This window comes from Diaphorina citri, unplaced genomic scaffold (assembly GCF_000475195.1).
Source record: "Diaphorina citri unplaced genomic scaffold, Diaci psyllid genome assembly version 1.1 scaffold12, whole genome shotgun sequence".
Taxonomy (NCBI): domain Eukaryota; kingdom Metazoa; phylum Arthropoda; class Insecta; order Hemiptera; family Psyllidae; genus Diaphorina; species Diaphorina citri.
The window spans coordinates 124,288-150,393 of record NW_007377451.1 but is presented as its reverse complement, the minus strand read 5'-3'; the positions used below and the strand labels follow the sequence as shown (position 1 = coordinate 150,393).

General features: G+C 37.5%; 1 protein-coding gene and 1 long non-coding RNA gene across 2 annotated transcripts in view; both read left to right on the top strand.

The window, feature by feature from the left end:
- Positions 1 to 221: 221 nt before the first annotated feature.
- Positions 222 to 26,106, top strand: part of LOC103522335 (glycogen debranching enzyme) — a 33,673-nt gene continuing 7,788 nt past the window's right edge. Inside the window, exons 1-24 of the mRNA XM_026821490.1 lie at positions 222 to 582; positions 704 to 1,048; positions 5,404 to 5,504; positions 6,041 to 6,251; positions 6,613 to 6,697; positions 11,273 to 11,526; positions 12,484 to 12,584; positions 13,252 to 13,306; positions 13,458 to 13,562; positions 13,926 to 14,097; positions 15,042 to 15,088; positions 15,562 to 15,726; positions 16,461 to 16,557; positions 17,474 to 17,718; positions 18,250 to 18,387; positions 18,429 to 18,565; positions 19,332 to 19,599; positions 22,349 to 22,602; positions 22,740 to 23,005; positions 23,310 to 23,441; positions 24,242 to 24,341; positions 24,843 to 24,939; positions 25,338 to 25,525; positions 25,783 to 25,986. Coding sequence (XP_026677291.1) covers positions 831 to 1,048; positions 5,404 to 5,504; positions 6,041 to 6,251; positions 6,613 to 6,697; positions 11,273 to 11,526; positions 12,484 to 12,584; positions 13,252 to 13,306; positions 13,458 to 13,562; positions 13,926 to 14,097; positions 15,042 to 15,088; positions 15,562 to 15,726; positions 16,461 to 16,557; positions 17,474 to 17,718; positions 18,250 to 18,387; positions 18,429 to 18,565; positions 19,332 to 19,599; positions 22,349 to 22,602; positions 22,740 to 23,005; positions 23,310 to 23,441; positions 24,242 to 24,341; positions 24,843 to 24,939; positions 25,338 to 25,525; positions 25,783 to 25,986 — 3,640 coding nt within the window. The 5' untranslated portion in view covers positions 222 to 582; positions 704 to 830. The remainder of the gene's footprint in view (positions 583 to 703; positions 1,049 to 5,403; positions 5,505 to 6,040; positions 6,252 to 6,612; positions 6,698 to 11,272; positions 11,527 to 12,483; positions 12,585 to 13,251; positions 13,307 to 13,457; positions 13,563 to 13,925; positions 14,098 to 15,041; positions 15,089 to 15,561; positions 15,727 to 16,460; positions 16,558 to 17,473; positions 17,719 to 18,249; positions 18,388 to 18,428; positions 18,566 to 19,331; positions 19,600 to 22,348; positions 22,603 to 22,739; positions 23,006 to 23,309; positions 23,442 to 24,241; positions 24,342 to 24,842; positions 24,940 to 25,337; positions 25,526 to 25,782; positions 25,987 to 26,106) is intronic.
- LOC113466338 lies at positions 8,977 to 12,923 on the top strand. Its single transcript, XR_003390768.1, has 3 exons — positions 8,977 to 9,248; positions 12,484 to 12,584; positions 12,901 to 12,923. It is a non-coding gene; the product is annotated as an uncharacterized LOC113466338 (long non-coding RNA).

Below are 26,106 nucleotides of genomic sequence, written 5' to 3'. Positions count from 1 at the left end.
GTCTTTGCTAGGTACTTATGTACTTCATTAAATTAAAACTGATCAGCAAAAAAGAAATGTACATAAATGTACCTATATGTATATAGGTACATTTGTTGTACATGATAGGTACAAATTTTCATTTTGTATTCACCTCATTACAGTATAAGTAGACGTTACACGTTGTTTTAAAGGTAAGTGTAGGTACCAGCAGGGATTCAAAGGCTTTTCTATTTTACAAGACAAGAAAACTGGCTTGTCAGTAATGTTATATTTAGAATAAAATTATCAAACTCTGACCTTTGCAATGGCAAGGTAAGCAAGGATGATAGTGTTATCTACCTAGAGCCATGCTCAAGTACAGACGTACTGATTTCTCCTTTAAAATCAATTTCCCTACTTGATTGAGTAATAGAACAAGTACAATGTGATATTGAATATTACGTTCATAAAACACACAAACTTCACGTGTAGATTAATTTTTAGGAATAGAACTTTTTTCATTACCGCTACTCCTTTTTAAGAAACCTTGTGCTTTTTCTTTCGAAATGGACCTTATGAAGTCGGGGCAGCCTTGATTTAAACTTTTATAATGTAAATGAGGTCGAAATAATTATTATTTTTTATGTTACATTACCTTTTTTGTTAACTTTCAAGTGATTTAATATTGTGTGAACTATTTTTTTATTTTTCCATTGTTAAATTTCCTCATAATGTAAATGAGGTCGAAATAATTATTATTTTTTATGTTACATTACCTTTTTTGTTAACTTTCAAGTGATTTAATATTGTGTGAACAATTTTTTTATTTTTCCATTGTTAAATTTCCTGTTCGTTATCACGTTGCAACCATGTACTTATTAATCTTGCTAGGTCTTGTCGTACTCATTTTACTCTATTTCGTCATTGACAATCTCAATTTAATATTGAACTTATTTTCCATTGATGTGCATAATAGAAAACCATCGGACGGGAATAAAACGAAAAAGTTGAACAGTAAGAATTTGAAAAAGCATGAAAAGCAATCACCCCCTGTGAATATGGACAAGAAGGTGGAAATCATTCAAAGGTATTTGAATTTTTCCTCTTGGATTGATTTTGCCGGAATGCTTTTTTCCACTATTAAAGATCAGGTAGACCACAGCTTGCAAGATGTTACGTATGTATTGAATAATGTGCGCATGGACAAGAAAGTGGAAATCATTCAAAGGTATTTGAATTTTTCCTCTTGGATTGATTTTGCCGGAATGCTTTTTTCCGCTAGTAAAGCTCAGGTAGACCACAGCTTGCAAGATGTTACCTATGTATTGAATAATGTACGTGAGTTTTGGATCATATTCACGAGACAAGACGATCAGGACTTGGTGGACAGTAATTATTTGAATTTTTCCTCTTGGATTGATTTTGCCGGAATGCTTTTTTCCGCTAGTAAAGATCAGGTAGACCACAGCTTGCAAGATGTTACCTATGTATTGAATAATGTACGCGAGTTTTGGATCATATTCACGAGACAAGACGATCAGGACTTGGTGGACAGTAATACGAGGAAGAAAAAGACACATGATCAAGTCAAAGTAAAAAAGTCAAAGTTAAGTGAAGTTCAGAAACAACCGAGTAGCCACAGTGGTAAGAAAAGTCAGAAGGTTGAGAGTGTAAAAAAATCCGACACAAAAAAAATCAAACAAAAGCCACGTGAGAACATTAAATCAGTAACTGTATCCAAGGATGAGAAACATGTGACACAACAGTGGTAAGAAAAGTCAGAAGGTTGAGAGTGTAAAAAAATCCGACACAAAAAAAATCAAACAAAAGCCACGTGAGAACATTAAATCTGTAACTGTAATATCCAAGGATGAGAAACATGTGACACGCAAAGACATCATGGAGAAAACAAGCGTGGTTGAAAATGAGAAAAAGCAAACTCAGAAATCAAAACAGTCAGTAACTTCAACTGAATCTAAAACTCTTGCTGAAAAGAATCTGCCAAAACAATCAACCACCAAAGAAAAGGAAATAGTAAAAAGCGTAGAGGAAGAGACTGAGAAACAAACAAAAATTTCCAATACTCTAAGCAAAGAAAAACTAACGTCAAAAGTCGGCAAAGAAAAGTCAAATGATAATCAGAATGTACGGAAAGCGGCATTAAAAGAAACAAGACATGCCAGTGACGAAAGTGAATGGAAGAAAATAGATGCGAAATCTAGTAAAACCAGTGGAGATAAGAGTACTAACAGTACAAGCTCGAATATTATCTCAGGAAGCAAAAACGTGATCAGAGTAGAGAAAAATTCTAAAGGTAAAAAAGAAATCACTATCAAGGAAAATGAAAAATCGGGAGTAAAAACTGTTTTAGTGAAGCAAACTAAACAAACTGTCTACAAGCAAATTGAAAAAATATCTCAAAAGAAATCCGCTAAAGATACCAAAGAAAATGATGAAAGTATTGGAAAACTATCCTTTGAAGAATTGGAATTGCTTGTGAATGCGTTTCGTGCAAAAGATCAAGAGAAAAGTGAAAACTTGATTGATATTATCAAAGAAGTCCAAAATGCAAAGAATCACAACCTTCATTCTGTTGAAAGTAATGATGTACAAGATAAAACTATTGAAGCACCGACTTCAGGTAAAAAGTTAAAACGTAAGGCTTTAAATGTAAAAGTTCGCGCAAAAACAATGAGTGAAATCGGTTCTGAAAATCTTGTCGAAGCAAACAAGAAAGCTGACGATTCAAGTCTTATAATAACACCTACCGAGACTGAAAGAAAGGGGACGAGATCTAAGAAAACAATGAGTGAAATCGGTTCTGAAAATCTTGTCGAAGCAAACAAGAAAGCTGACGATTCAAGTCTTATAATAACACCTACCGAGACTAAAAGAAAGGGGACGAGATCTAAGAGTTCAAGTGATGAAAATAGAACTTCTGAAAAAACTGTCGAACAAATCAAAAATGAGAACAGCGTAACGAAGTCTGTTGATATTGATCCGGTGCAAGATAAATTAGAAAAAATCAAAAACAAAGATTTTGATGCGATAGGCAAACTGTCTTTCGACGAGCTTGGAATAATTGTGAATGCTCTTGTTAGCGAAAATCTCGTAACTGTGCCCAAATTCAGTGAGCCATTAAGAAAACCTGCCAAGAAAACTGAAAGTAGTGGACGAGTCAAAAATATTGACAAGAAAAGAGACACAAAGAGCAGTGACATAAGAATTACGAAAAAAGAAAATATACAAGATACACAAAAAAGTGAAGAATTGATCAAAACATCTCCTCAAAAGCAACGTTCTAAAAAACAAGCAAAAGTTTCTGAAGAGATTGGAGTGGAAGAAGAACGTAGAGATTTGAAAGTTGAGGACAAAGTGCAAACAATTAGTACGAATGTATTTGTCTCTGAAAGTTTTAATACTTCAGTCGACTACAGGGTTTTTAAATTTCCCAACTTACAGGAAAATCATTTTGGAGACACCCAGCAAGATGTTATTCTGCAAGAGAAGGATTATTTGAATCACAAACACACTAATGATATGTTTGGAACTTGTGATTTGTCTCAAGATATGATTCTCTGTGAGAAGAACGTAGTGAAAAATATTTCCGAACTATTAGAAGACGACTCTGAAGTTCAGACTTATTTTGATGAAAAACATAGTGTAGATTCTTTGGTCCATGAAACTTGTTGGCCTACCCAATCACAATCAGATATTCAACCAAGTGGAATAGAGTTACCCAGTTACTTTGCACACGGGCACTCCGTTGAATTAGAACCGATAGCTGGTACAGGGACTTATGATGAATGCATAACAGAAGAAATCAATCACGTCCAAGTGCAGGAAACTATTTTATGCGAGACAAATGAACTCATCCTGAACCAAAAAATTAACGATGAAAAAGAGGAAGCCTTGAAAGTAGAGCAATCCAGAAAAGCAGTGGGCCAAGAATTAAAAGAATACTTTGAAACCTTGGCGGAGACAAAACACAATGATGAAGTTGAGCAAAACATGCATGAATCAGGAATGAGTTTCGCTCCAAACGATGAACAACAGAGAGAAGAAAATAATCTTGTGTCAGAACAGAATTCCGAAGAACCTTCAACATCAGTAGTTGATGATTGTGGAGTTGAAACTATCTCAGTTGATCAAGCAGAACAAGAATATAGCTCCACTATTTCTGAAGAAAACTTAACCCCAGCAGAAGAATTTACGCCTCCTGATGTAACTGAAATCAAAGAAAGTATTTGGGATGAAAATATACAAATAGCAGAAAAAAGTGGAAGTGCAGTTGATTCAGAAGTACGTTGTGCCAAAAGCTCGCTTGAAAATGAAAACACAGAAGAAATCGAAGATGAAAAGTCACCGCTTGGAAATCAGCCTGAAAATCCTTTATCTCTGACACCAGAGAGCGTTAATGAAGATGTCAAAGTTATTGAAAGTTCCTCTGATATCGCTGACGAAATGACTGCCTCTCCGAAACAGGATGAAAGTATACAAATAGCAGAAAAAAGTGGAAGTGCAGTTGATTCAGAAGTACGTTGTGCCAAAAGCTCGCTTGAAAATGAAAACACAGAAGAAATCGAAGATGAAAAGTCACCGCTTGGAAATCAGCCTGAAAATCCTTTATCTCTGACACCAGAGAGCGTTAGTGAAGATGTCAAAGTTATTGAAAGTTCCTCTGATATCGCTGACGAAATGATTGCCTCTCCGAAACAAAGTAAACCTCAACCCAACGATTGTGAACCTTCAAACTCTTCAAAGCAACCTGATGATGAAAGCAGTCTAGCCCATACTGTCCCAGATACAATCGTACGGGCATCTGAAGATACAGGCATAGAAATCACGGAAGCCCCAGAGACATCAGATCGGCCACACCAGACACCTGTACAGACTGCGCCCGTGAAGAAAACTTTCATTCGACCTGTTATAAAAATAGATCGCTGTGGAGATAACGAGAAAGTTGAACCGCCACCAATAACACCGATAGATAAGATGTACACCGGGGATGATGATCTAACCAGAGCGTCTACCTCTACTTCACTAGGTCTTGGGTATCTTCATAACTTTTGTAATTTTCGCATGATTCAATAGTCTGGTTGTTTTGCATGTCATTTTTACTTTCTATTAGCAATATGACATGGTCATTTCTTTTTTCTCTCTTTAGTTGTCTGGTGCTTTCTTATGTTTGATTGCTTACATTGATCCAAATGTTTTCAATATTGATTTTTGACTTTCTGTCTAATATTTTAATTTTATTTTCCACTCTGGGTGTTTTATCCATCAAAACAGTAACGATCCTAACGAGTTATAACTTATTGCCTGTGACCAAACTTAATTCAATGAGATTAGTAAGCTGATTGGTTTAATTTAAACTTTCAAATTAATCCTTGAGAACTACATGTGTGTATTATTGATGTATCAAATGGAATTTAATTTCAGGAGTTCAAACAATATGGTGGTTCAGCAACAGACAGAAGTGAGAGTTCTCACCTTGCAGGATAATCAACACCAGGATGGTGTCCATTATCGACTCAAGATTGGTGAGTAAATAGCTAGATAGTTGTTGGATATCCAACACACTTTGAATGCTGATGGTGTCAATCAAAACTTGTTAATATTTAGTATGACGCTAAACATGATCAACGCGGGAATTTCTTATGACTCTCCATTTAACTTGGAAAAATTGCCCGTACAAGGCCCCCACATGGTCCCTAAATGTGTGTTGAACATGTTTGCCAAATTTAATCAAAATCGGATGAACCGTTCAATAGCTTTGGCGAAACTAACTGCAAAATCGTCGCGTTAAAACTTGCAACTCACTCTGTTCTATCCACTATGTATATTTTATATTCCCAGGTTGGACATTGGAATTATGTCTGCTTATTCCATGTATGTTTTATTATATTCCCAGGTTGGACATTGGAATTATGTCTGCTTATTCCATGTATGTTTTATTATATTCCCAGGTTGGACATTGGAATTATGTCTGCTTATTCCATGTATGTTTTATTATATTCCCAGGTTGGACATTGGAATTATGTCTGCTTATTCCATGTATGTTTTATTATATTCCCAGGTTGGACATTGGAATTATGTCTGGGTGAATCTCTGTTCGGTCGTAGAGTGGTCGTCTTCTGTAATATCCCAGAAGAGGGTAATTCGTTCCAGCGCACCCAATATAGGACCTTAGAGTGGGCCAACAATGGTAGTGATGACACGGCCAACTATATCCGAGTACCCATCACCCAGGCTGGCTCGTTTCATTATTACTTCACGTTCGAGGGCAGGTAAGACTGCATTCATAGTATTGGTTTACTCCTTTGTGTATTCAGTAAATACCAAGTTTTACATATTCAGTTCATACTAACTTATCCGAGTACCCATCACCCAGGCTGGCTCGTTTCATTATTACTTCACGTTCGAGGGCAGGTAAGACTGCATTCATAGTATTGGTTTAATCCTTTGTGTATTCAGTAAATACCAAGTTTTACATATTCAGTTCATACTAGCATTTTGCTCGGATTTCACTACGAGAGAAAACATTCTATGGAATTGAATTCGGAACCCTGAGGTTTTATAGTTTTTTTCTGGCGGTGAACCATTACCTCTATACAATGTATAACCTAACCTATTGTATTTGGTTTACAGTTCAGAGAAGCAAGGCTCTGGTTACATTGTAGTGGAGCCATCTCTCTCATTGGGCGCTTTTCTATTTTACAAGACAAGAAAACTGGCTTGTCAGTAATGTTATATTTAGAATAAAATTATCAAACTCTGACCTTTGCAATGGCAAGGTAAGCAAGGATGATAGTGTTATCTACCTAGAGCCATGCTCAAGTACAGACGTACTGATTTCTCCTTTAAAATCAATTTCCCTACTTGATTGAGTAATAGAGCAAGTACAATGTGATATTGAATATTACGTCCATAAAACACACAAAGTTCACGTGTAGATTAATTTTTAGGAATAGAACTTTTTTTCATTACCGCTACTCCTTTTTAAGAAACCTTGTGCTTTTTCTTTCGAAATGGACCTTATGAAGTCGGGGCAGCCTTGATTTAAACTTTTATAATGTAAACTTTTTCTTTCGAAATGGACCTTATGAAGTCGGGGCAGCCTTGATTTAAACTTTTATAATGTAAATGAGGTCGAAATAATTATTATTTTTATGTTACATTACCTTTTTTTGTTAACTTTCAAGTGATTTAATATTGTGTGAACAATTTTTTTATTTTTCCATTGTTAAATTTCCTGTTCCTTGAGAACAATCTTCCACGCTGGGGTCTTTTCAGCACCTGAAACAAATCAATTTTTTTACTTAATAATTTATGCAACTATACTTCATATTACACTTTTTTTATGTAATTACTTCACAATTTTATGCAACTGCATTTCATATTATGTAACAAAGGTAAGGTAATTATTAGAAGCCAGGACAATAACAAACAAAGCTCCTTTTTGTGTTTAACTTAAGCCTATAATAATAACAATGGTCACTTCTCATTGTGTAACCTCCTTATTTTGGCAGATTTTAGTGGTCAAGGCTTCTGACCTAGTACCCCTTAATTTCATGAAACTCATCAAACGTGTTTATAACATAAAGGAAATTTCCTCCTTAAAATTTGGGCCTAGAAGGCTGTTGGAGATCCAGCAGGAGCCCTTTTAGTGAGATCTACAGTTTAATGAGCCACTAGCATACTTACCTGAGAGAACAACTTTCTCCGCTACCAATGTTGACTTCAAAAGTTCTCCACCTTCGGCGCTGAAATAAGAGACGGACTTCTGGGTCTCTGAGTTTTCTATTGACCTTAGCTATTAAGATAAAATAATTACTATAAACGTCATTTTGGATCAGTGGTTATGATTAAAGACACTGTAAGTTATATACCTAGATTTTATCTAATACATATACCTACCTAGTTTAATTACTTTTTTTATTGTTTTTATGTGATGAAAAATATGGGACCTGCATAGCTTTTAATTTAAGTTGAACGGATAAAGATTTGTCTGGGTCTCTGATTCCAGAACAAAATCAAACGAGTCGACATTTTTGGAGCCGGTGTTTTCCAGCACTAGTTTGTAGTTGATCTTGGTAATCTGAGTTGAGATGTCAATCACTCGGTCTACATTTTTGAAGACAATATCTTGGTTGACGGCACTGTACGATGAAGATATGCACACACTTATCAGAAATAGAAGAATAACGGTGGATTTCATGGTTAATTTCTATACTTAAAACTTCCTTTTTTTTCGTTTGAGCTTTCGGGCTTTCGAAAGTCGGATGTTGATACCTTCTTATTGTTTTGTGTGAACTTTTCATTTTCTAAGTTTTATCTCCTGGAACTTCTCAACCTAATAACACAGGCTCAACTTATCAAGTTTCATTTGTCCAGTGCCTACCCACCCACCTAGCGTTAGAACTCAAATTACCATCTCAAATGACTTTATTCTCCAACAATAGAGACCTAAGACACGGATAGTAGCATAGACCTAACCTATTTGTATTGAATTAAATATTAGGTACCTACCTTTTCTGGATTTTTTTTTTTTTTTGACGAACTTTATAAGCCTAACACAGCCTAGATTTTTACGCTTTCTTAAATTTCATTTTTTTTTCCTATAGTTTTTTCATTGTTGAAAGTTTTTGTGTTTTGACCTTGTTCGGGTATTAGTTTATAAGCTCTCCACGTCATGTAGGAGAAGAGGGCGAAAATGAAATCTGTTTACAACAACTTTGGAGTGATGTGAAGACAGCACATATCGTCTGAGGAATCGAGCAACTTTTTTCGAGGTGAGATCACTGATCACTGGCCCGGCCCACTTCGACTCGACAGATGACCGTGTGGGATTTTCTATTTTTCCCTTTTTTTCTTTCTCAATCAAACTGCACTTTTACTGGCGGGTTTTGTTATCAAATTATCAATTTTTTAAAAAATTAAACAAAAATTTTCGTTAGCTTTTGTGATTTTTTTTTTTTCATCAAAAAATAATCAGGTAGGTATTTGATCCAGGATCATTGATTTACCCATCTTCCCGGCATCTCACACTGAACCACAGGTGGAACTTTGGTTTCTGAAAGACTGTGATTGTGATCCTTGTATATCCATTTTCTATTTGCAATTGAAAAACAGAGTTCAACATAAGGTGAAATAAAGGGCAAGAATAAACATACATAATTTTGATTTCACAATCCTATTCACCTACATTGAAGTTGAAAAAACACTTTTCCTGCTTTCAGTATGGTAATTTGAATGAGTAATCAATGGAATCAACCAATCAACAGGTAAGTAAATTTTATTTATTATATGCTCTCTTGTAGAGAAAGAGTGATATTTTTATATTTTATTTAAATTGGCTTGAACATGGGCTTACACCAGACATCCGCTTTTCGGTGGACATGTCCTCCTTTTTATACGTTTGCCCTCCATCCACCCGCCTTTTTAAAGTAATCAATGGAATCAACCAATCAACAGGTAAGTAAATTTTATTTATTATGCTCTCTTGTAGAGAAAGAGTGATATTTTTATATTTTGTTTAAATTGGCTTGAACATGGACTTACCAGACATCCTCTTTTCGGTGGACATGTCCTCCTTTTTATACGTTTGCCCTCCATCCGCCCACTTTTTTATAGTAATCAATGGAATCAACCAATCAACAGGTAAGTAAATTTTATTTATTATGCTCTCTTGTAGAGAAAGAGTGATATTTTTATATTTTCTTTAAATTGGCTTGAATAAGGGCTTACCAGACATCCGCTTTTCGGTGGACATGTCCTCCTTTTTATACGTTTGTCCTCCATCCGCCCGCCTTTTTAAAATATAGCAAAATGTCTGTCTTTTTGAAGTTGCGGCCTCAAAAACCTAATTTACTTACGTAATGTTATTGTTTTCCCTTGAGAAGAGGTTTTTTTTTTAAAAAAAAAAAAAAAAAAAAAAAAACAAACAAACAAAAAAATAATTTTTAACTGAGGTTGGGGATATGGCCAGTAATCATTGAATATTGTGTACATAAATAAGTACCTAGGTATGTAGATTATCGACTTATGAGAAGCTACTCAAAGGAGCAGTTGCAAATGGGTAAAAATTATAAATAAATGGTCGATTCCTATGTATAAAGTTGAGAAAAATCCAAATCTGAGGAAGAAAAGAGACACAAAGAGCAGTGACATAAGAATTACGAAAAAAGAAAATGTACAAGATACACAAAAAAGTGAAGAATTGATCAAAATATCTCCTCAAAAGCAACGTTCTAAAAAACGAGCAAAAGTTTCTGAAGAGATTGGAGTGGAAGAACTAACGGTTCCGAGAACAGCCTTATAATAAATATGTTGAGGATAAAGTTTGCCCTGGGATGGGAATAGAACCCGCGACCCAGCTTTTACAAGGTAGACGCGCTACCTTCCAAGCCAACTACGTGTAGGTTGTAAATGGGCGAACTTGTTCTCTCTTGAAGTATAAGTAGGTGCCTGAGTTTTCCATTGACCTTAGCTATTAAGATAAAATAATTACTATAAACGTCATTTTGGATCAGTGGTTATGATTAAAGACACTGTAAGTTATATACCTAGATTTTATCTAATACATATACCTACCTAGTTTAATTACTTTTTTTTATTGTTTTTATGTGATGAAAAACATGGGACCTGCATAGCTTTTAATTTAAGTTGAACGGATAAAGATTTGGGGTTTCGTTAAAATTAAAACCATTACTAGAATAAGATTCAGTAGTTCGCATGTGTCATTGAAAGTCGGATGTTGATACCTTCTTATTGTTTTGTGTGAACTTTTCATTTTCTAAGTTTTATCTCCTGGAACTTCTCAACCTAATAACAGGCTCAACTTATCAAGTTTCATTTGTCCAGTGCCTACCCACCCACCTAGCGTTAGAACTCAAATTACCATCTCAAATGACTTTATTCTCGAACAATAGAGACCTAAGACACGGATAGTAGCATAGACCTAACCTATTTGTATTGAATTAAATAGATACCTACCTTTTCTGGATTTGCTCAACTTATCAAGTTTCATTTGTCCAGTGCCTACCCACCCACCTAGCGTTAGAACTCAAATTACCATCTCAAATGACTTTATTCTCGAACAATAGAGACCTAAGACACGGATAGTAGCATAGACCTAACCTATTTGTATTGAATTAAATAGATACCTACCTACCTTTTCTGGATTTTTTTAGACGAACTTTATAAGCCTAACACAGCCTATATTTTTACGCTTTCTTAAATTTCATTTTTTTCCTATAGTTTTTTCATTGTTGAAAGTTTTTGTGTTTTGACCTTGTTCGGGTATTAGTTTCCAATCGTACGGGCATCTGAAGATACAGGCATAGAAATCACGGAAGCCCCAGAGACATCAGATCGGCCACACCAGACACCTGTACAGACCGCGCCCGTGAAGAAAACTTTCATTCGACCTGTTATAAAAATAGATCGCTGTGGAGATAACGAGAACGTTGAACCGCCACCAATAACACCGATAGATAACATGTACACCGGGGATGATGAAAAAACTAACGAAACAACACCAACAACACCCGTAGACCAAAGGTACTTTGAATATTTCGGACAGCATCTAACCAGAGCGTCTACCTCTACTTCACTAGGTCTTGGGTATCTTCATAACTTTTGTAATTTTCGCATGATTCAATAGTCTGGTTGTTTTGCATGTCATTTTTACTTTCTATTAGCAATATGACATGGTCATTTCTTTTTTCTCTCTTTAGTTGTCTGGTGCTTTCTTATGTTTGATTGCTTACATTGATCCAAATGTTTTCAATATTGATTTTTGACTTTCTGTCCAATATTTTAATTTTATTTTCCACTCTGTTTTCTCTCTTTAGTTGTCTGGTGCTTTCTTATGTTTGATTGCTTACATTGATCCAAATGTTTTCAATATTGATTTTTGACTTTCTGTCTAATATTTTAATTTTATTTTCCACTCTGGTAAAGATTTGGGGTTTCGTTAAAATTAAAACCATTACTAGAATAAGATTCAGTAGTTCGCATGTGTCATTGAAAGTCGGATGTTGATACCTTCTTATTGTTTTGTGTGAACTTTTCATTTTCTAAGTTTTATCTCCTGGAACTTCTCAACCTAATATGTCTGGTGCTTTCTTATGTTTGATTGCTTACATTGATCCAAATGTTTTCAATATTGATTTTTGACTTTCTGTCCAATATTTTAATTTCATTTTCCACTCTGGGTGTTTTATCCATCAAAACAGTAACGATTCTAACGAGTTATAACTTATTGCCTGTGACCAAACTTAATTCAATGAGATTAGTAAGCTGATTGGTTTAATTTAAACTTTCAAATTAATCCTTGGGAACTACATGTGTATTATTGATGTATCAAATTCATATTTTGGAGTTATAACTTATTGCCTGTGACCAAACTTAATTCAATGAGATTAGTAAGCTGATTGGTTTAATTTAAACTTTCAAATTAATCCTTGAGAACTACATGTGTGTATTATTGATGTATCAAATGGAATTTAATTTCAGGAGTTCAAACAATATGGTGGTTCAGCAACAGACAGAAGTGAGAGTTCTCACCTTGCAGGATAATCAACACCAGGATGGTGTCCATTATCGACTCAAGATTGGTGAGTAAATAGCTAGATAGTTGTTGGATATCCAACACACTTTGAATGCTGATGGTGTCAATCAAAACTTGTTAATATTTAGTATGACGCTAAACATGATCAACGCGGGAATTTCTTATGACTCTCCATTTAACTTGGAAAAATTGCCCGTACAAGGCCCCCACATGGTCCCTAATTGTGTGTTGAACATGTTTGCCAAATTTAATCAAAATCGGATGAACCGTTCAATAGCTTTGGCGAAACTAACTGCAAAATCGTCGCGTTAAAACTTGCAACTCACTCTGTTCTATCCACTATGTATATTTTATATTCCCAGGTTGGACATTGGAATTATGTCTGCTTATTCCATGTATGTTTTATGACTCTCTATTTAACTTGGAAAAATTGCCCGTACAAGGCCCCCACATGGTCCCTAATTGTGTGTTGAACATGTTTGCCAAATTTAATTAAAATCGGATGAACCGTTCAAGAGCTTTGGCGAAACTAACTGCAAAATCGTCGCGTTAAAACTTGCAACTCACTTTGTTCTATCCACTATGTATATTTTATATTCCCAGGTTGGACATTGGAATTACGAGTATGTCTGCTTATTCTATGTATATTTTATATTCCCAGGTTGGACATTGGAATTATGTCTGCTTATTCTATGTATATTTTATATTCCCAGGTTGGACATTGGAATTATTTCTGCTTATTCATCAAAACAGTAACGATCCTAACGAGTTATAACTTATTGCCTGTGACCAAACTTAATTCAATGAGATTAGTAAGCTGATTGGTTTAACTTAAACTTTCAAATTAATCAATATCCTTGGGAACTACATGTGTATTATTGATGTATCAAATTCATATTTTGATGGAATTTAATTGCAGGAGTTCAAACAATATGGTGGTTCAGCAACAGACAGAAGTGAGAGTTCTCACCTTGCAGGATAATCAACACCAGGATGGTGTTCATTATCGACTCAAGATTGGTGAGTAAATAGCTAGATAGTTGTTGGATATCCAACACACTTTGAATGTTGATGGTGTCAATCAAAACTTGTTAATATTTAGTATGACGCTAAATATGATCAACGCGGAAATTTCTTATGACTCTCCATTTAACTTGGAAAAATTGCCCGTACAAGGCCCCCACATGGTCCCTAAATGTGTGTTGAACATGTTTGCCAAATTTAATCAAAATCGGATGAACCGTTCGAGAGCTTTGGTGAAACTAACTGCAAAATCGTCGCGTTAAAACTTGCAACTCACTTTGTTTTATCCATTCACGAAAAATAAACGTCATAAAGTCATATTTTTAGAGTCATATTTTAAGAAAAATAAACGTCATATTTGAAGGACTCTGATTATGATATATGTATTGGTCATTTCACAGGAACTAGGTGGTTCAAACTCTTGCTACAGTCTGTCCAGTCAGTTGGATCTGAACCCTCTATTCTCAACTCCAGAACACAAGCTATCCTGGGATGATGTGATTGCATTCACTGAGAAAATGAGGACTGAATGGCAGGTAAGTGAGGAACTATTGATTAGTTTCTGTAGATTGTTGTGTCTTTTCTTTCATGACATTGGTCTGTTGGTTTCTCATTGGGATGATGTGATTGCATTCACTGAGAAAATGAGGACTGAATGGCAGGTAAGTGAGGAACTATTGATTACTTTCTGTAGATTGTTGTCTTTTCTTTAATGACATTGGTCTGTTGGTTTCTCTTGTCACTCTCAAGTAGAGGAAAAAGCAAAAGAAACACGGAGGAACATAATGGAACAACTTGTTTTAAGCTGACAGTCTAAGTAAAGCACTACTTATACTTAAAAAAAAAGAACCTGAAGGGAGGAGGGATAAAGATAAGTTGTAAATTTAGGAACTTACACACTACATACCTGAAGCTTCAGCTCAGAGTTGTGGCCAGCATACATAACATCTCCCTTTCATAAAAAACAAACAAAAGAATTAAATTATTGGGATGATGTGATTGCATTCACTGAGAAAATGAGGACTGAATGGCAGGTAAGTGAGGAACTATTGATTACTTTCTGTAGATTGTTGTGTCTTTTCTTTCATGACATTGGTCTGTTGGTATCTTATGTCACTCTTAAGTAGAGGGAAAAGCAAAAGAAACACGGAGGAACATAATGGAACAACTTGTTTTAAGCTGACAGTCTAAGTAAAGCACTACTAATACTTAAAAAAAAACCTGAAGGGAGGAGGGATAAAGATAAGTTGTAAATTTAGGAACTTACACACTACATACTGTCTTGTCTACAGCTACACTGTCCGTGGGATGGGCATAGTAAGTACCTATCTCTCAATGTGTTGAAATGACGAAGAAAAGTTCAAAGATAGAACATGGTGGAGAGGCTTTGTTCACAGTCGACCCATTTCTGGAACGACTCAAGATTTGATGATGACGATGTTGAGTAATTATCAATTTTTATTTTTCTCTTCTTTTTCAGATGTTGAGTCTATGTGACATCGTACTCAATCATACCGCCAATGAGACATACCTATCTCTCAATGTGTTGAAATGACGAAGAAAAGTTCAAAGATAGAACATGGTGGAGAGGCTTTGTTCACAGTCGACCCATTTCTAGAACGACTCAAGATTTGATAATGATGAGTAATTATCAATTTTTATTTTTCTCTTCCATTTCAGATGTTGAGTCTATGTGACATCGTACTCAATCATACCGCCAATGAGACCGTACCTATCTCTCAATGTGTTGAAATGACGAAGAAAAGTTCAAAGATAGAACATGGTGGAGAGGCTTTGTTCACAGTCGACCCATTTCCATTTCAGGTAGAGAATGCCATAGGCATTAACGCCACCCTTGATCAAACTTTATTTTTTACTTATATGTACATTATGTTACTATCTGTAAATATTTATTTATTCTGTTAATAAAGTTTGATCTAATCGTGTAATAATAATTTCTGGGACGACTCAAGATTTGATGATGACGATGTCAATGAGACACACTGGTTACAGGAACATCCTGAAGCTTCCTACAATCTAGTGAACAGTCCTCATTTGAAACCGGCCTATCTACTGGACGTTATGCTACAACAGTTATCTGATGAAATAGAGTCTGGCAAGTGGGAAATGAATGGAGTCCCGAGCCTTATTAATAAAATAACGAGGTGGTTACAAATAAGATCATTGTAAAAGAATTGGTTATACTAGGTAATTTCCCTGCAAGTCCCAATATTTTCCTACAATGTCACTGCTAGCTTCAATGACAAAGAAAGTTGATAAGACCCGGTTTCAGAGGTTCGTGTCAAACTGTCCGAGTAAGCTTAGAGGTCTTCAAAGACTTCAATATGAATCTGTAGTCTGTAGACCTTGCACTCGGGGTCGGGATAACACCGTTGAGGACATAAATGGCAAAGATGGTACCTAGTCTGTGAGACAAATTTTGTAAAAGCATTCTGACAAATAGTAATGTCCTGTTAGTAATTATCTCACCTATAGACATTGTATGTGTTGAGCGCTAGTTGTAGGTCTACTGTGGATTTGAGTCTTCTATATTGTGCATCCTGTATGATTCGCAAGGGTTCCAGTGGCGGTTGAGTACTCGCGTTCCTATCCACGGGTACGCTGGTTCGACACTGGTCTTGGAATTGTTTCACGAGGAGTTCGATATCCAAGGTGTAAAGCTCCGGGATTCGAACCTGGGGTAACTTCTGCGTGTGAAGCAGATGTCTGAGTGCCTGTGACATAGAACATGATAGAACCAAGTCAGTGTTGTATGTAGTGTGTACTTACGTTTGTTTATTTTGGTTTAACTCCAAACGATCAGACCCCATTTTGGTAAAATTTGTTAAACACTTGGAATACAAAAGTAAACCTGCTTATTAAACTTCGACCTAGCCAGCCTTGTTATGCTACAACAGTTATCTGATGAAATAGAGTCTGGCAAGTGGGAAATGAATGGAGTCCCGAGCCTTATTAATAATGAAGATCATTTAAATGTGAGTTACTTAAAGTCAAGTCTGTTAAAGTCAAATGAACGGTGTCTTCTATAGGTGCCCAAAATCCAATGACCAAACTCTTTTGAAGTGTTTGTCATTATTTAACTGTGGAACTCGCTCAGAAAAAAGGGCCTACGGAGCAGCCCTCAATCGTCGAATGGGGTCCAAAGTTGAAAAAAGTTTGATAGAGGGAACTGTAACTGCTGAGGTCTTATCTTCCCATTATTAATAATGAAGATCATTTGAATGTGAGTTACTTAAAGTCAAATGAACGGTGTCTTCTAAAGGTGCCCAAAATCCAATGATCAAAATCTTTTGAAGTGTTTGTCATTATTAAACTGTGGAACTCGCTCAGAAAAAAAGGGCCTATGGAGCAGCCCTCAATCGTCGAATGGATTATTAATAATGAAGATCATTTGAATGTGAGTTACTTAAAGTCAAATGAACGGTGTCTTCTAAAGGTGCCCAAAATCCAATGATCAAACTCTTTTGAAGTGTTTGTCATTATTAAACTGTGGAACTCGCTCAGAAAGAAGGGCCTATGGAGCAGCCCTCAATCGTCGAATGGGGTCCAAAGTTGAAAAAAGTTTGATAGAGGGAACTGTAACTGCTAAGGTCTTATCTTCCCGAAAGTGAAGAGAGAAGGAAGACAGTATAGGAGAAAGTCAGCCGATCCGAGAACGAACCTTATCTGTTTAGGATAAAATCTGCCCCTGACGGGAATCGAACTTGCGACCTAGCGCTTACGAGGCAGACGCTCTACCCACTAAGGCTGACTAGGTCGAAGTTTAATAAGCAGGTTTACTTTTGTATTCCAAGTGTTTACCAAAATGGGGTCTGATCGTTTGGAGTTAAACCAAAATAAACAAACGTACACACTACATACAACACTGACTTGGTTCTATCTATGTCACAGGCACTCAGACATCTGCTTCACACGCAGAAGTTACCCCAGGTTCGAATCCCGGAGCTTTACACCTTGGATATCGAACTCCTCGTGAAACAATTCCAAGACCAGTGTCGAACCAGCGTACCCGTGGATAGGAACGCGACTACTCAACCGCCACTGGAACCCTTGCGAATCATACAGGATGCACAATATAGGAGACTCAAGTCCACAGTAGACCTACAACTAGCGCTCAACACATACAATGTCTATAGGTGAGACAATTACTAACAGGACATTACTATTTGTCAGAATGCTTCCAGTGTCGAACCAGCGTACCCGTGGATAGGAACGCGACTACTCAACCGCCACTGGAACCCTTGCGAATCATACAGGATGCACAATATAGAAGACTCAAGTCCACAGTAGACCTACAACTAGCGCTCAACACATACAATGTCTATAGGTGAGATACATACTAACAGGACATTACTATTTGTCAGAATGCTTCCACAAAATTGGTCTTACAGACTAGGTACCATCTTTGCCATTTATGTCCTCAACGGTGTTATCCCAACCCCGAGTGCAAGGTCTACAGACTACAGATTCATATTGAAGTCTTTGAAGACCTCTAAGCTTACTCGGACAGTTTGACACGAACCTCTGAAACCGGGTCTTATCAACTTCCTTTGTCATTGAAGCTAGCAGTGACATTGTAGGAAAATATTGGGGCTTGCAGGGAAATTACCTAGTATAACCAATTCTTTTACAATGATCTTATTTGTAACCACCTCGTTATTTCACAGGAGTGATTGTTTTGATGAGGATTCTCGTATTAGACGTTGTGTTCAGGAGTTCAAGCTCAAGATAGATGAACTAAACAACGCCAAGTTACATGAAATACAACAACATCTCAATGCAGCTGTCGAGAACTTTATAGCAGGTAATATCAACATAGGTACTTTCTATGTTCGCTATTTCACAGGAGTGATTGTTTTGATGAGGATTCTCGTATTAGACGTTGTGTTCAGGAGTTCAAGCTCAAGATAGATGAACTAAACAATGCCAAGTTACATGAAATACAACAACATCTCAATGCAGCCGTCGAGAACTTTATAGCAGGTAATATCAACATAGGTACTCTCTGTGCTCGTGAGACAGGCAGATACCTATATCACAGGGTTGGAATCATTGGGCTTTTAAAACCCTTTGGACGCCCAGGTATCAACTATCTAGAATTCGTGAGACAGGCAGATACCTATATCACAGGGTTGGAAGCATTGGGCTTTTAAAACCCTTTGGACGCCCAGGTATCAACTATCTAGAACTCTAGATTCTAGACTACTTGTAGAGTCTCTAGCTTTTATTATCATTGTCATTTGCTGTGAAGTGCAATGTCTCTTCACAATCAAGGGTGATATAAAAAAAGAGCCCAATTCTATATTATGCTCTTTTTTTTGGACATTGAATTTCTAGACGCATCATGTTTCTCCGAATCCAAATAGAAAATAAGCATGTGATCTAAAAAAATAAAAAAGAGCCAATTCTATATTATGCTCTTTTTTTTGGACATTGAATTTCTAGACGCATCATGTTTCTCCGAATCCAAATAGAAAATAAACATGTGATCTAAAAAAGTCAATGTATGTCCCTTCTCCCGACATTAAATTTTTAGATGCATCATATTTTTCTGAATTCATCTCGAAAAATACCATGCAAGCATGCCACTTGCTTGTTTTCACGAAGTTAGATGTTGTTTCTCGTTCCTAACAATGTTTTATCTGATTACTATCCCACAGGCGTACGTTACTATCGTGTGTCTCATGATGGTCCCCGTCACAAGGAGATTTCTCTCAAGTGTCCTCTCTATCTGATTACTATCCCACAGGCGTACGTTACTATCGTGTGTCTCATGATGGTCCCCGTCACAAGGAGATTTCTCTCAAGTGTCCTCTGGTCTATCGCTACTTCACCGACTATCAGAACAACACCAATATAGATCTCCTGCAGGATTTGGGCCCCGGGGCCGCCACATTTGTAATGGCACACAACGGGTGGGTCATGGGCGCCGACCCCCTGCAGAACTTTGCCGCTCCTGAGTCCAATGTGTATCTGAGACGAGAACTCATTGCATGGGGAGATAGTGTTAAGCTCAGGTAAGTCGAAACATTGACATCAGAAATCAAATGATACTTTTTGAAATTTTCTCTATTTATAACCCGACGGATGGATGACTGAAGTTAAGAAATGTTGTGCGTGGTTTGTATCTGGTTTGACTTGAAAGTCTGGAGCGAACATCAGTTAGCAGTTAGGAGCTGGAAAATGTTGTCACCATCTGTGACAAATATAAGAACCTAGATGAGTGCACTGATATTGAGCAGAGTATCCGAGGCAGTAGTACAGCAATGCTATGCTCTCATGTCTGAGTAAGTTATATCTAGTGCCCTGCTACTTTATATTATGTACTTGAACTCTCTTCTAACTCTGAACTCCCTATCATGTGTATCACTTTCTATTCTCGTTTCAGTTTTGTTCAGGACGGCTCCTCGTTTGTAAAGGCCTTAGCATTGACCTCTGTACAGATGGGAGGTATCATACAGGATGCCCCTCTCCCTCCCCTCTCCTCCTCTCTATTACCTCCCCTACCACCTCCAGTAGCTGTCACTTGTGCAGCCGGTAAGTAGCTATGTACTTTACAGATGGGAGGTATCATACAGGATGCCCCTCTCCCTCCCCTCTCCTCCTCTCTATTACCTCCCCTACCACCTCCAGTAGCTGTCACCTGTGCAGCCGGTAAGTAGCTATCTACTACTTGTCTGAATATCTAGGGTTCGAATGAAATAAGACTCTTCCTTTTTTCTTTTAATCCCACAAGTGCAGTTACTAATGCATTGGACTTAAAATCGACTGTACTATTGTCCGAACCTCTGAATAAAGTGACAAATAGGTCAGAAGAAGATCATTTGTAAGATGGGGTCTGAATATCTAGGGTTCGAATGAAATAAGACTCTTCCTTTTTTCTTTTAATCCCACAAGTGCAGTTACTAATGCATTGGACTTAAAACCGACTGTACTATTGTCCGAACCTCTGAATAAAGTGACAATTAGGTCAGAAGAAGATAATTTGTAAGATGGGAAAGTGCAGTTACTAATGCATTGGACTTAAAACCGACTGTACTATTGTCCGAACCTCTGAATAAAGTGACAATTAGGTCAGAAGAAGATCATTTGTAAGATGGGATATAGGATATACTTGGGATATAGCAAATTTAGGGCTGCCTGGAAGAGACTGACATACGCCGACCTTATTTAAATAGGAAAAGGCTAGGAAGGAGAAGAATTTAGCACTTTAGCAATGTCCAGCGTGTAGATTATTCAGATGGTTTCTGCAGTGTTGCAACATGTGTTACATTATTTCGAATTCAAATGATACTTTTTGAAATTTTCTCTATTTATAACCCGACGGATGGATGACTGAAGTTAAGAAATGTTGTGCGTGGTTTGTATCTGGTTTGACTTGAAAGTCTGGAGCGAACATCAGTTAGCAGTTAGGAGCTGGAAAATGTTGTCACCATCTGTGACAAATATAAGAACCTAGATGAGTGCATCTGCCTGGAAGAGACCGACATACGCCGACCTTATTTAAATAGGAAAAGGCTAGGAAGAAGAAGAATTTAGCAATGTCCAGCGTGTAGACTATTCAGATGGTTTCTGCAGTGTTGCAACATGTGTTACATTATTTCCCATTTCCCTCTGCCTGGAAGAGACCGACATACGCCGACCTTATTTAAATAGGAAAAGGCTAGGAAGAAGAACAATTTAGCAATGTCCAGCGTGTAGATTATTCAGATGGTTTCTGCAGTGTTGCAACATGTGTTACATTATTTACCATTTCCCCAGGGTTGCCACATTTCTCCACGGGTTACATGAGGAACTGGGGCCGAGACACATTCATAGCACTACGAGGATTATTCCTTCTCACTGGAAGATATCAGGAGGCCAGGTACATAAAACGTCCCGGGTTCGATTTCCAGTGGGGTCGATTTTTTTGGCATTTGTACTTCGGGGTGTACTCAGCCTCGCAAGGACAATTGAGTGAGTTGCTACTTTAATCGAGTAGCGACCAGTGGCGGCATCACTGGTGTGAAAGGAACATTACCAGTGTAGTAATCCGTAATTTGCACAAAAGTTGTAGAAAGGCTCTGCTTTAGGTACCACAAATTATTCTTTCTTTTGTTGTCGAGGATTATTCCTTCTCACTGGAAGATATCAGGAGGCCAGGTACATAAAACGTCCCGGGTTCGATTTCCAGTGGGGTCGATTTTTTTTGGCATTTGTACTTCGGGGTGTACTCAACCTCGCAAGGACAATTGAGTGAGTTGCTACTTTAATCGAGTAGCGACCAGTGGCGGCATTACTGGTGTGAAAGGAACATTACCAATGTAGTAATCCGTAATTTGCACAAAAGTTGTAGAAAGGCTCTGCTTTACCACAAATTATTCTTTCTTTTGTTGGTACCAATGTAGTAATCCGTAATTTGCACAAAAGTTGTAGAAAGGCTCTGCTTTACCACAAATTATTCTTTCTTTTGTTGGTTTAAGCCTCCACAATCTCATACTGTTCTTCAACAATCAATAAAGTATATTAACCTCCTTGTAACTTTCTGTACCCCTTTAATACTTGAATTCAAATGATACTTTTTGAAATTTTCTCTATTTATAACCCGACGGATGGATGACTGAAGTTAAGAAATGTTGTGCGTGGTTTGTAGTAATTGAATGTTAGAGTTGATTGAAATACCATCCAAAAGGCGAGGTATAAAAGCTTATAAGACCTCAAGAGTTAAATGGTTGCCTCTCACATGAAACTAATATTACACCCTCATCTTGCCTGTGTGTTACCTAGGTTTGGTTCAAGTCCTGCTGATAACCCATGGTTGTGGGCACACATGAAATCCTATGTAGAGATCACAGCCAGGGCATTTGACGGTGTTCGTCTGGATAATTGTCACTCTACACCTCTGCCAGTAGCTGAGTATCTATTAGATGCGGCCAGAGCTGTACGACCTAACCTGTATGTGGTGGCTGAACTATTCACTGACTCACCAGACAAGGATAATATCTTCGTTAATAAACTCGGCATTACTTCATTGATTAGAGGTAAGGATACAACTACTCCCTCTCGGAATCTTTCACAAAATTTTAATCTCGGAAGATGTAATTAATACTCTCTTCCCATATTATATTCCTTTAATTAATCCCGAAACCACGCTTCAATGTATGTTATGTTATTTCAGAGGCAATGTCTGCATGGGATTCTCATGAGCTAGGTCGTATTGTATATCGCTATGGGGGGGAGCCTATAGGTGCGTTCCTGCGGCCCAGTGTGCGTCCTCTAGTGCCTGGTATTGCACATGCATTACTCCTGGACCTGAGCCATGATAACCCCTGTCCTATTACTAAGCGCTGTGTATTTGATTTACTACCCTCGGCGGCTCTGGTTAGCATGGCTGCGTGTGCCAGTGGATCCAATACTGGTTATGATACACTCGTACCACATCACGTAAGTCTAATATTTTAATCGTATTTTGTTATGTGTTAGCTATAGAGAAATACTGTCGCATGTTCTCAAAATGTCTGCACGATAGGGAAGTGTGATAGTTATGAGTAAAATCTTGCAGTCAGGGGTGTAATCAGCCTCGTCAGGCTATTTCGGGCTGCACTCAGCCTCCATGAGGTTTAAAGTTCAGGAAAAAAATAGCAGTTAAACAGTTGCCTCTCACACATATGGCTCTCATATCTAATCATTTAGCCTTCGAAAGCATGATCAATGTTAAATGAACTCTCTGGTCCTCCCTTTCACACAGATCGATGTAGTACAAGAGACTCGACAATATCCGGAATGGGACCGTGACGTCACTTTAGCTTCGGGTATCATCGCCGGAAAACGAACTCTCAATCGGCTTCACTCGGAACTAGGACTACAAGGCTATACACAGGTAAATATAATATTGTGTGACATCACTTCAGCTTCGGGTATCATCGCTCTGAATCGGTTAGATATGACCTTGGCAGTTAAAGGTGAATTCACTCTACATCAGTGGTTCTCAAACTTTTTTTGCATGGCGCCCCCTTTGGGCATATTCTCATTTTTTCATGCGCAATATTGTGTGACATCACTTCAGCTTCGGGTATCATCGCTCTGAATCGGTTAGATATGACCTTGGCAGTTAAAGGTGAATTCACTCTAAATCAGTGGTTCTCAAACTTTTTTTTGCATGGCGCCCCCTTTGGGCATATTCTCATTTTTTCATGCGCCCCCCCCCTACCTTACCGAACCCCTCGGTATATTATTTTTACTTTTACCTACGGGTTTTATGGAATAACAAAACGAGAATTTGAAACTTTGAGATTTTTTTTGATATTCAAGTACGTAGGTTACCTATTTATAGGTTTTATGGAATAACAAAACAAACCAACCTCAGTGGCTCAAGCAGTTAGCGCGGGAGGAATTTCAGAACTGCAGGTTTATGGTCCGAATCCCTCACAACGTGAGACAGCAGTGATAATAAGCAGGGTAGACTAATTTCTGACAAGAATTAATCAATCTTAACATAATTAAAATACCTTGAAATAACAAAACGGAAAATTGAAACTTTGAGAAACTTATTTTTATTTTTAATAATAAAGTAGGTAGGTTTGATTTTTTATAGGAAAAGCTCGCGCCCCCCCTGATTTGTCTCCACGCCCCCCCAGTTTGAGAACCTCTGCTCTACATAGTTCTCATTTTCTCCACCAGGTGTTCGTGGATCAAGTAGACCCGGATATTGTCGCTGTTACCCGACATCACCCGAACTCTCACGAATCAGTTCTACTCGTAGCGTTCACTTCGTTCAGTGTCAAGTAGACCCGGACATTGTCGCTGTTACCCGACATCACCCGAACTCTCACGAATCAGTTCTACTCGTAGCGTTCACTTCGTTCAGTCGAAGAAATCCATACCCAAAGTAGACCAGGGACGATCAGGAATGTCTCTGCTTACAATTGGTTCATTCTGGTTAGCACGGGAATACTTTGATGAGCACAGGGCATACAGCTTGTTTGTTGCACTCCACTATCAACATAAGGTTTGATATGAACCCTGTTTCTAATGTAGACTCTGGAATTGCTGCTTTCTATTCCAACTTGCAGGAACAAAGCAACTTGAATATCATTTTCTTCTTTGTGATATTTCAACGCCTTCAAATAAATCTGAAACTTGCTCTTCCATGTCTTCCATATCTGGGACAAATTAGATCCACTTGAGGAAAAAGGTTCTATTTGTATGTTAATCGACATTACAACTCAGGAAACAAAAGTAACTAACAAAAATATTTTACGCCTGACACCATCGTTCAGTCCTATGACGTCACAACATAGAGGAGGGGGAGAGGGGAAGGGAGTCACTGTGTCTGGTCACGTGACTGGAGTTGTATTGGAGGCTGGTCTACGTCACAAGTAAGTCCACATTTGGCAACAGTGTATACATGGTTTGGTAACTTTTTTTTTTTCAAACATGGATTTATTTAACGATTAATGGATCTTATTCTTTAATCTGGGTGATAACTTTATGAACTGGGTCCATAATTTCAGTGAAAACCAAATAGATAAAACAATGTGATTGTTTAATCTTAATATTCTTAACTCAAAATTTTAAAATTGACCAATCAGATTGTTTAATCGAATCAGATAAACTTTGATCTAAGTTTGTATTTGAAATATCTTCTAGGTTCATTTTTAAAAAAATCCTTCTATTCAGCAATCCCATTTTTAAATTATAGTTTCTTTGAATGAGCCTTGTACATTAGGTATTTTGATAAATAATGGTTGATAATTCTCACATTTCATGTGTTTAGGAGTGGTGATAGATTCCAGTCACCTGATCTATCTCATTTCACTCGGGATTCCCACATGATCAATGGTCTTACTGAATATACATTGGACCTTACTGAGAACATACAGCCTAGTCAAGTGTCTATGTTAAGAATTACACCCCTACCCGATGGATCTTCCAGACTTGATTTCACGTCCAACTTTAAACCAGGTAAGAGTCTTTATAAGCGGCGCTAGGTGGCAAGTTCTCTATTCCCGCCCGAGTGAACTTTATCTCAAATAGATAGGGTTCGTTCTCTGAACGGCGGCAGGTTTTCTTCTATCCTGTTTTAGACGATAAGACCTCCGTTGTTACAGTTCCGTCTATCAATCTTCCAAAGTGTTCTTTTTATGATTATTATTATTTTAATCATTGGAATCGAATCCGGGACCACAGCATCTCACGATTTGATTTCTTCTCGCCCTCAGGTTGTGTAGTAGCAGTTCGTATTTCACCTATAGATTCTGCCAAGTCTGCTCTGAGTAAGCTAAGTCTCGTGTTCGACTTCTCTCACAATGTTACTTCATTGAGTTTGGCAGATCTGAACAAGGTTCTGTATTGCTGTGGACAGGAGGACGGGGGTACTTATAATATACCTGGATATGGACATCTCGTCTACTGTGGATTACAAGGTAAGAGACGACAACTTGGTTTGTAACCCTTGATCTGCTATAATCCTATCAAAACCTTAGCAGTTAAAACTACTGTGGATTACAAGGTAAGAGACGACAACTTGGTTTGTAACCCTTGAT